Here is an 11,099-nt window from a genome sequence, read left to right on the forward strand (position 1 = left end):
TACTACTTGTTCATACCTTTATTTTATAAACTATAAATAAATTATTATTGAATGTATTATTGGCAATATATGTATAAATTATGAATAATTATATATTAAAAACATTAATTACTATATTTTACGAGGAAAAACAATTTTATGAAGAAAAGAGTAAAATTATTTATATATATATATATATTTTTCTTTCCTCTTAAACTAAATAAGGTATCATCCCTCCCATCTTTTTATTAAAATCTCTTTCCTTCCTTTTTTCTCAGACCAAATAGACCCGAACAGATTGCAACGGAAATTGATTTTTTTTTTTAGTCAATGAATATTTGTGACAATGAATCTTTCTGATTTTATATTTGATATATCAAGTAACGAGGGAAAAATAAAACATGCCCGTAATGACATCGCTGTTACCAGCGTTGCGAAGCGAAATGACCGAAATTTCGATTTGTAACCAAAACAAAACGAATCCAAACAAAAATCCAATGACTGCTCAATTTAATTCAGTGGCTTAGGAAAAAAAGATCTGGTATTAATGGCAATAATTTGACGCCGCCATCTATGTTGCTTCGAAATCTAACTGGTGGCCCTCTCACTCAATCGTCTTCTTCAACTTTTTCAAATTTCAAATTGTCCGCGTTCTTCCCAAACAGCTACACATTGTTTTGAATTAAATAGAAAAAAAAACTAGACATTGTACAGGAGGTGGGCGTGTCCTCTTCGAACCAAATTGAAACTCTGAGCATCAGTTTCTCAGCTCCATTATCGTTCTAGACTCATGTGATTCAGTGCACGAAACATGTCGCTTCTTAGCAGATTCTTTTACAGGAGACCACCTGATGGTTTGCTGGAATTTGTCGATAGAATTTACGGTAAATATCGAAACCCTCTATTTCAAAATTTCGTTTTCGAAGTTTCTGCATTTCTTAGAAGTCATGAGCTTTCTTGGATATTTGTGATATGCAGTTTTCGATTCCTGCTTTTCCACTGAGGCATTGCTTGATGGAATGTACCAAATATATTTACATGAAATTATTACCGAGTTACACGAAGAATTCCCGGACTCTTCCTTTTTCGCATTCAATTTTCGTGAAGGAGAGAAACGTAGTCAATTTGCTGAAATTCTTTGTGAATACGATGTTACTGTGATGGATTATCCGCGACAGTATGAGGGTTGCCCTATTCTTCCGGTGTCTTTGGTTCAACATTTTCTTCGTGTCTGTGAGAGTTGGCTTTCACTTGGGAATCAACAGAATGTTATCCTTCTCCACTGTGAGAGAGGAGGTTGGCCTCTCTTGGGGTTTCTTTTAGCCAGCTTTCTAATTTATAGAAGACTGCACAGTGGTGAACGGAAGACACTTGAAATGGTGCATAGAGAGGCACCCAAAGGCTTCTTACAGCTATTGTCGCCTTTGAACCCGTTGCCATCTCAGCTTCGTTATGTTCAGTATGTAGCAAGAAGGAACATAGCTCCTGAGTGGCCTCCACCTGAGAGAGCTCTTTCCTAGATTGTGTCATTCTCAGAGCCATTCCTAGTTTTGATTCCCATAATGGATGCAGACCCATGATCCGCATTTTTGGTAGAAATTTTCTCAGCAAGGGTGGCCTTTCTACTCAGATGCTCTACTCCATGCACAAGAAAAAGAAATCTTTGAGGCACTACCGTCAGGTGTGCCTTTTTGGGATCCACATTACATGTTATGTTTAGTTTATTGCATTAACTTATACCTATTAACTGCAGCTACAATTTATTTTCTCTTATATCAGGCAGAGTGTGATGTGATCAAGATTGACATTCAATGTTTAGTACAAGGAGATGTGGTATTGGAATGTGTCCATTTGGACTTGAATCCTCAAAGGGAAGTAATGATGTTTCGCATAATGTTCAACACAGCATTTATTCGATCCAACATATTGATGCTGAATGCTGAAAACCTGGACATTCTCTGGGATTCAAAGGAGCGGTACCCAAAAGGCTTCCGAGCTGAGGTGAGTACTTATTTATTTGGCATTATGTGAAAAGCCTAAATATTGAATACTCATGGTTATATTTTTCTTCCTAGTAAAATGGGCAAGATATCTAATGATGGAAAATCTTGAATTTTAGGTTTTGTTTGGGGAGGTTGAAACCATATCTCCTCCAAAAGCCCCAACAACTGTGTTAAATGGCGAGGAGAAAGGTGGATTGCCAATTGAAGCTTTTTCAAGGGTTCAAGAACTTTTTAGTGGTGTGGAGTGGCTTGACAGTGGTGAAGATGCTGCAGTCTGGTTGCTTAAACAACTTTCTGTGTTAAATGATGTCAAAGAGCTATCAAGGTTGCAAGGTAAGTCAAGTTGGTACTCATCACCTGCTGACTCTGAAGATGAAAATAATGAATCAAGCACTGCTGATAGTTCAGATGAAGCCTTTGAGCATAAGTCTTCTACTGATATTTCAAAGTTATTGGCACCTGACAACCCTCATTCAATCCATTTAGATTTTGAAAGTGATGGTAGAAATAATGTACATCTTACTTCAGAACCTCCAGATCCATCGACTGAAACTGTTCCACTGTCTCATCATGCTCTTAGTAATGAATATCCTCACAATTCATCTCCATCATCACCACCGTCACCACCTCCTCCACATCTTTCTAAAATCAGTGGAGATCCTTCCACATCTTCTACATCATCATCAGCAAATTGCAAGGGCCCAATACCGCCCCCTCCTCCACCTCCTCCACCCCCATTTGTCTCTTGCAAAACTTTGCCACCATCCCCACCAACCCCTTACCAATCCACTTCAATCAACAAACCTTGCTGCCGCCTCCTCCTCCTCCCCCACCACCTCTCCCACCCACAATAGGGAGTAAAATTAACGAGGTGCCGCAGAAATTGCTGCCGCCACCACCGCCTCCTCCACCACCAATGCCACTGGCACTATTAAACATTTCAACTTCATATAATACTAAGCCCCTTCGAGTAGCAAGACCTCCTCCACCACCACCTCCTCCTCCCTCTACTTCTGCCCTAGCTCATAATGCTCCTAGACCACCTCCACCACCTCCTATGGCAAAACTGCCAAATGCACCTCCTCTACCACCACCACCTAGTCAAGGCACAATACCACTTGCACCTTTACGACCAAGTCAAGCTCCACCTCCACCACCTAGCAAAAGTGCAATGCATCCTTCACCTTCCCCTCCTCCTCCACCAGCACCTACTCGAGGCACATTGCCACCTCCCCCTCCTCCACCACCACCACTTGGCCGAGGTGCAATGCCACCTCCACCTCCACCTCCTCCACCGCCGCCACTTGGTCGTGACACAAAGCCACCTCCACCACCACCTCGTCAAGGTGCAACACCTCCTCCACCTCCACCACCACCTTTTCGAATTGCAGCACCTCCCCCACCTCCACCTCCTGGTCAAGGTGCAGCACCTCCCCTACCTCTAGTACCTAGTCAGGGTGTGGGTGCACCACCTCCCCCTCCCCCTCTAGTATCTAGGGGATCTAATGTGCCACTGCCACCACCACCCACTGCCAAAGGCAAGCCTTCTTTAGCATCAACAAATATTGGAAGAGGTCGAGGTTCTAGTGGGACTGCTAATGCCCCTAAGAAAGCTTCATTAAAGCCCCTACATTGGGTGAAAGTTACACGAGCAATGAAAGGGAGTCTATGGGCTGATTCAGAGAAACAAGATAATCAATCAAGGTACTGAGTAGTGAGTATTGAAATTTCATTCAGATGCTGCACTTGAGTTTCCAGAAATCAGATCATAGTTCTAACTGCTAGGAAGTCATTATAACTATTGTTTATCATGTTTGGCACTCTTGTTGCCTAATTTGTTTTATCTTCTCTCTGTTTTCCTTTGGTAAGGTTCCACAAGGGTCTGATGCAATGATCGTTTTACAATTTCTGATTTTTGATGTGTTTCTCTTAGGCCCCCTGAAATTGATATATCAGAACTCGAGAGTCTGTTTTCAGCAGCGTCTGCTTCTGATGTGAGCAGTACTAAAGGTGCAGGTCGGCGAGGTTCAAATATCAATAAACCTGAGAAAGTTCAATTGGTATGTCACCCCTAAGTTGGCATTTAAGTATTAGGGTATGGCAGTACTCAATATATTCTTTTTCTCCTATCCATTTGTGTTGCAATCAAGTTTGACTACATTAATTGTGTAAATGTACTGCTGCCATCATTTCATGATTGTGCATAGTGTAGCATTATTTTCTCGGTTCTCAAATGAGGTCTGACCTGCTATTTCTTAAGAGCTGATGTCCATGACTAGAATTAAACTCAATGCTTGCATCCAAAGAAAAAGAGAGAGAGAGAGAGAGAGAGAGAGAGAAAGGAAAAAAAAGAATTAACCTCAATGCTAATCATTCTTGTCCTAAAATGACAATGAAGAGGTGGTAATCATTGCTTAAGAAATGTATGGGTGGGACATTTTTTGCTTTGATATACCCGTATATTTGATTTGATATCAAAAAACCACAAAAAAGAATCATGACATAGGCAAACTAATTCTGTTGGTTGTAAAGAAAGGAAAAGCAGGTTATATTGGAATTCCAATTTTTGCCTGTTTTATGTAAAATCATATTTACTGCTTGCAGTTGCTAGGGATGCGAGATATGGTGCTTTAAAGCTGATATTGTTTTATTTCCTTGTTCTGACCTTTATTTTTATTTATGATTTGTTTTTGTTTATCATTGTATGTGAGATGTGATTATAAAATAAATACTCAAGTTTGTTTTGTTTTTCTTGTTTTCAGATTGACTTGCGAAGAGCTTATAATTGTGAGATAATGCTCTCTAAAATCAAAATTCCTTTGCCAGACATGCTTGTAAGTTGGCTTATCTTTATTTCCCCCCCTTTTTGGGATCTCATTGTCAACTGACATTACATCTTTCATTCTAGATTCAGAAGTTTCTCTCAATCACAGCATCTTGCAATCTAAAGTTAGTTAGATGCACCCTGAACCTTTGAGCACATTCATTCACGTTATATTAGAGAAATTATATGCTTTTTGCTATGTCTTCTAGAGGAATAAATGTGAGGAATATGCACGTCAAGTTTCACAACTTTGGATTTCATGTTTCTTGATGGTGTAATAGGACATTTAGGTTAGAGGTCTATGACAATTAGGTCCCCAAAGAGCTCCAGCTTGCTATAGTATAAGGAGTTTATGCAATTGGTATTGTCAGCTCTTATTTAAGATTTTGGCGTTCAGATGTCAAATAAGTAGTGTTGGAGTTATGATGAGTAAAGGCTGCTTACATGGTTTGTTTTAGGATGAATTCTTTTTTTTTTCTTGTTTGTTTATATTCTTTTCCTTGAAAAATTATATATATATGTGTGTGTGTGTTTGCATTAGTAGCATATGCATATTTTTGATAAATTATATCTTGGATGTTCATTTGAATCTCATTTACACTACATACGTGTTGGACATCTTTTAAATTTCAAGCACGTCATGTTTTTTTTTTGCTTTGAGAGGGTTGGATACCAGTTGGGAAATTACCAAAGTCAACTAGTAGTACTTGGAAATTATCTTCCAAACTTAAAGGCTTATTGCTTTACTTAGTGGCTTCTCAATTCGCATGATTGTTTGCTGGATGTCCCAATAGTTTAAGTGTTCAAGTGTGGAAGGAAAAACTATGAAATGGGGCTGATTATTCAAGCTGGGGAGGATTCTGTCAGTATTTTCCCACATATTTGAACCAAAATGAATGTAATGTGAACATATTAACAAAGATCTTTATCTTTAATTTGACCTAATCTGCGTTTTTAATATTATTTTCTTTATTAGATTAATGTTTATGTTCAGCTCTCAACAATTGTTTTTTTTTTTTTCACGTGTTGATATGCTCATAAGTTTAGCTATCTATCCCTATGATATCTTAAATCTCATGTCCTTGCTGGATGTCTCAAGTTTAAGTGAGGCAATCAACTGGGATTAACTGAGGTTTATAATTATTATAATTAACTGGGATTTGCTAGACTGAATGTTAATTTAATTAAATTGAATGTATTTTGCACCGATTAACTAAGGTTGTTAACACTAATGTACTGATCTAATCTTAATTTTTATGTTAGTTTTTTCAGTTAGATTAACTTCAATTCTTTCCTCAACAGTTGTTATTTTTACTTTTTCTATTTGTTGGCATGCTCATAGATTTTGCTATCTGGTCTTCAGAATGCAGTTCTGGCATTAGATTCTTCTGCTTTAGACATTGATCAGGTTGAGAATCTTATTAAGTTCTGCCCCACAAAGGAAGAAATGGAAATGTTGAAGGTACTTCCTCTTCTCTTTTGCCTCTGAGGAATCTGTCACATGATTGTGAACATCAATGTGTGACATTATTTAACATCATGTATTCCATGTTATTTTGGTATCTCTGTAAATCGTTGTCTCCAATGTTTAACCCTCTTTTGTTTCTCATTTGCTTCTATTTTTTCTGTCGTTTGCATCATTATCTTGCTATCTTTGCTTGCTTGCTCATTTTGTTAGGGTTAAATTTTAAAATAGTATTGATATTGCCTTATGTTGATGTGTCCTATTCTGGACAGAAGTTTAAAGGTGATGGTAAGGTATTGATATATACTTTTTAAGTAAATTATGAAACTTTGTGGCGCATTCCTCATGAAAATTTGTTGAAGGGGAAGCTTCAAGTTTTGACCGAGAAGGACCCTCAATAACTGTATGATATGCTATTTTGTTTAATAAGCGTGTGGGACTTCTTTTCCAAAGATAATTGTGTATTAAATTTGTAGATTCGGGCAATTTTCTTATTAAACTGTCTCTTTTACAAAAATTATTTCTTGTTTCTTCATTAAAAAAAAATTCTCCTTTCAGAATTACGCTGGGAACAAGGAAATGCTTGGAAAGTGTGAACAGGTTCTCTCTTTTGAACAGGCTTCAGTTTTTGAGACCATGCAGATTCTACATGGGGATCCTAATGATCATTATTTGGTATCTTTCAGTTTTTCATGGAGCTGATGAAGGTTCCACGAGTAGAAGCTAAATTACGAGTTTTTGCTTTTAAAATCACCTTTTCTAGTCAGGTATGTTATCTAGCTTATGCAGAGCTGTGAATGATTTTGCGTTCTGCTGTTATTAGTATTCTTTCATGCTTTTCTCTTCTTCAGGTGAATGATTTGAGATTAAATTTGAACACAATCAATTATGCTGCTAGGGAGGTATGGCTAAGTTTAATGGCTCCGAGTTAACAAACCTGAAGGTATTATCTGACCACATCTTCATGTTATTGCTCATACTTCCAGGTGAAAGAATCTTTGAAGTTGCGTCAAATAATGCAAACTATTCTTACTCTGGGTAATGCCTTAAATCAGGGAACAGCACGAGGTATCTGTTGTTAGCTTTATGTTCTTGTATTATGATCTGATATGGAGCTTTAATGCATGGCTCCTCTGACTTGACAAATTTCTACGATACAGTTTTGCTTATACTTTTCTCTGATGCGTGTTGCAGGATCTGCAGTAGGATTCAAATTAGATAGCCTTCTTAAATTATCTGATACTCGTGCGAGGAATAACAAAATGACTTTGATGCATTATTTGTGTAAGGTGGGCATGGCAGAAGCTTCAGATAAACTTTTGCACTGTACTATCGTGTGCCATGTATATTGTATGAGCACTGTTAAGATTCCATACATTATCTAACTCCCTTTTAATTACTTTACAGTATTCATTCACTTAAATCGTATTTATCTGAATAATTCTTATTACTTTTCCTTATAATTTCTGTTTGTTTGACCTCAAATGAGTTTTTTTTTTCCCTGGCCATCTTTTATTCGAAGTATAAGTTCCTTTTACTACTACTTCTTAGAAGAGTAAAAAATCCAATTTTTTTTTTGTTGGCCATTGATACAATTCTCATATGATGTCTGATGAAGTTATATTCTTCTCTCACTAGCTTCTTTCTGAGAAAATGCCAGAATTGCTAGATTTTGGCAAGGATCTTGTTCATTTGGAAGCAGCTTCAAAGGTATTCTTTTTGTACCTAGAACCTTCCATCTATTGATGTGAGATCTATTCCAAATGATCTTTTGTAATTATTATTTGTTTCTGAACTTGTGCCTTCTATGTCCAACATCTAGATCCAACTAAAAGCATTGGCTGAAGAGATGCAAGCGGTTAGTAAAGGTCTGGAAAAAGTTGAGCAAGAACTTACTGCTTCAGAAAATGATGGTGTCATATCTGCAGGCTTCCGTAAGGTGAGAAAGAGAAAGTGTTTGCTTCTACAGGGAGAGATTTATTGCTACCTCTGATATATATATATATGTGTGTGTGTGTATCTCTGCACTCTAGCATTAGAGAAGACTTGAATGTTTGCCCTATCCAAACCACTGAATCAAAAGTGATGCTGTGATTTCTTTGAATGATTATAATATGATCAATGACTGCTAGTTATCCTGCACTTGTTAACTAAATTTGTTTGTTTGTATTTTTGGCATGAAATTATTATATGCTTTATTAGATTAAGACTTGATGTTTTCCCAAGTCTTAGGATTGGATCTAGAATCTTTTTTCTCAAAGATGAATAATATGATTTCCCTAAGGCTACCATGATGGAACCAGGGATGGCAGCCTATATATTGCTTGATAAGTTAACTAGTGCTTTACTCATGGTCTTCGTACAATATGTACTTTGTTGGTTTAAGTATGATGTTTCTCTTCTCAGGTGTTGAAGAATTTTCTTGATATTGCTGAAGCTGAAGTGAGGTCACTCATATCATTGTATACTGAAGTGGTAGGTCCTGTCAACATAATTTGTTCCCACATCCTTCTAATCTGATGTTCCTCCTGATAGGGGAGGCTGACCCGCATGATGCCTGATGAGGGCCAGGTTTGTACTAATGGAACCATCCATAATTGATACTCAAGAAATAATCCAAAAGGGGATTGGCCTTAACAAAAGAAAAAAAACAGAGAGAGAGAGAGAGAGAGAGAGAGAGAGAAGGCCAAAAGTATAAGAGATTAGAAGATGCTTTTTGAAGTATATCATGTTTTTTTATACATAGCTTGAAATGTGTAGTTTAACAACTGTTTTTTAGTAGGATATCTTGGAAAAAAATATGATGTCATGGCTCTTAAAAGGTTTACTGAACAGAATCTTAAAAAAAAAAAATGGGGTGTGATTATAAAAAATTGCCAAAATGTTATGAATCTACAACCTTATAATACTATGAGTCATGTTTAGTAATTTTCAATGTATACATAACTACGCATAATGTATATTCCCTGTTTTATGTCTGAGCTTTTCTGTCCCATATATGTGAATCATACATCCCAGTAATAGCCAGAACTGTTTTAATAATCTCTTGCGCCAACTTCTCCGTAATTCTGGGCTTGGTCTTATTGCTCTCTTTCAGGGAAGAAATGCAGATTCTTTGTCCCAGTACTTTGGGGAGGATCCAGCTCGGTGCCCCTTTGAGCAAGGTCTGATGTTTTCCTGCATGTATCCAAATACATTTGGATCTAGGTTTTTTTTTTTTTGGGGCTGTGTTGTTGCTTACCTGTGATCTGTCTAATTCTTTTTAAGGAATCAAGAATGATGAAAGAAAACAACGTCTTAGTTGGCTGCAAAAGCACAACTAAAGATCTTTGGAAAAATCATCTGAAGTTATCATGGTGAACTCTAATGTTTTGTTTGAGTAATGCCATGGAATTAATATATATAGTCTGTTGAAGCTTGTTAGTCTCACATAAATATGAAAGGATTTATAAGTAATCTATTTCTTCCCCCTTCTTGTAGTTTTTGGGTCAGGCTTCTCTCATCCTGGATTTCATTTTTTAGTACTTTAATGCATATTACGAGATTCCTGATCTTCATGTTCACTGCTTGAATGGTTTAAAATACGAGAAGAGAGAAATGGGCGCGCCCGCGTTCTGCTTTGCAAAAGTATGAGAGGATCGTCAGAATTGCCACATCTTATTTTTGCTATCATGTCATTGTAAGACGCAATATTATATTACAGGCTTTCCGCCTAGCAAGATATGATACGTGGATTCTATAGAAGCAAAACCTGCATGAAATGCTCAAACATGCAGAAGTTCTTCGCTGTGGTCTGAGAAATTTTCACAACCATGGAGATCCATTCCATACTGATTTATTTTAAAACTTCTTTTTCTTTTTGTTGTTTTTTGTTTTCTGCGCCTCCTTTGTTCTTAAGATTTTATATATATATATATATATATATATAATTCTTGGAAGTTAGAACAAAGTGCCTCCCTTGATTGTTTCCTTGCGCTACAGCTTGGCCTTGTTGTAATGCGACGACACAAAGCAATTAGGCTTATACGACATAATCAATGTTAACCTCTTGCAGAACTTGTGATCGTCGTGATTGTGTTTTTTGAACATCATGTTAATTATTTAAGCTGCATGTGGTCTGTGGTTGCAGTGACTCAAATCCTGGTTGTCTTCGTGAAGATGTTCAACAAATCAAGGGAGGAGAATGAAAGGCAGGCAGACGCCGAAAAGAAGAAATTAGAGAAAGAAGCCATGAAAGAACAGCGAACACCTGTAAATACAAATTTAAAAAAAGATGTACACTAGATAATTGTGGAGAAGAAAGAGGCACTAAACTTTGGGCTCACCTTAAAATGCTTATAGTTCATGCCCGTTTTCATGAGATTTGGAAGTCGGATCTATTCCTTCTGAGAGGAGACGGAGTAGAGAATACTTCCTCATAATCAGATCACCATTTACTTCCCCATTTGCTGGTAAATGGGATGTACGAGCAAGCTGTTTTTCTGATGTAATTATGCTACAAGCCAGCCTTTTTATAGCAAAGTCATCATGTTAGCCCTCTAAATTAGAGGCTCATTTTTTTTTATATTACATTACTTGTACTTGCTAATCTGAAGATAACAAATGCTCGATTTGTAACATAGTTGCTGAGAGAAATTTTTTTTTTTTGGGTTACAGGACATGATACTTCGGGTGTATATTATTGTTCCTTACCCTCACAACCCGTGGCTGGCAACCTTTGTTAGACATTTAGAGAAAGTGTAAATGAAAAGCAAAGCAGTCGTACTCGATAAACTTGATTGCATATTACAGCCTCATGCGCCTCTTTGAAGTGAAGGAATGGTGATGG

The 11,099-nt window shown here is 37.2% G+C and overlaps 1 protein-coding gene across 1 annotated transcript; it reads left to right on the forward strand.

Moving 5' to 3' along the window:
- The first annotated feature begins 479 nt into the window (after nucleotides 1–479).
- Nucleotides 480–10,888, forward strand: LOC129311237 (formin-like protein 14). Its single transcript, XM_054953379.1, is given in 19 exon segments — nucleotides 480–863; nucleotides 958–1,491; nucleotides 1,494–1,660; nucleotides 1,759–1,980; nucleotides 2,099–2,759; nucleotides 2,762–3,686; nucleotides 3,916–4,042; nucleotides 4,745–4,816; nucleotides 6,170–6,268; nucleotides 6,830–6,871; nucleotides 6,958–7,038; nucleotides 7,123–7,173; nucleotides 7,258–7,339; nucleotides 7,466–7,560; nucleotides 7,910–7,981; nucleotides 8,094–8,210; nucleotides 8,678–8,746; nucleotides 9,369–9,435; nucleotides 10,401–10,888. Coding segments are annotated over 19 exon segments (3,711 nt in total). The 5' UTR covers nucleotides 480–790; the 3' UTR covers nucleotides 10,556–10,888.
- Nucleotides 10,889–11,099: the final 211 nt, after the last annotated feature.

Source organism: Prosopis cineraria, unplaced genomic scaffold, assembly GCF_029017545.1.
Source record: "Prosopis cineraria cultivar Desert tree isolate PC_DT_omini unplaced genomic scaffold, ASM2901754v1 PC5, whole genome shotgun sequence".
In the NCBI taxonomy this organism is placed as follows: Eukaryota; Viridiplantae; Streptophyta; class Magnoliopsida; order Fabales; family Fabaceae; genus Prosopis; species Prosopis cineraria.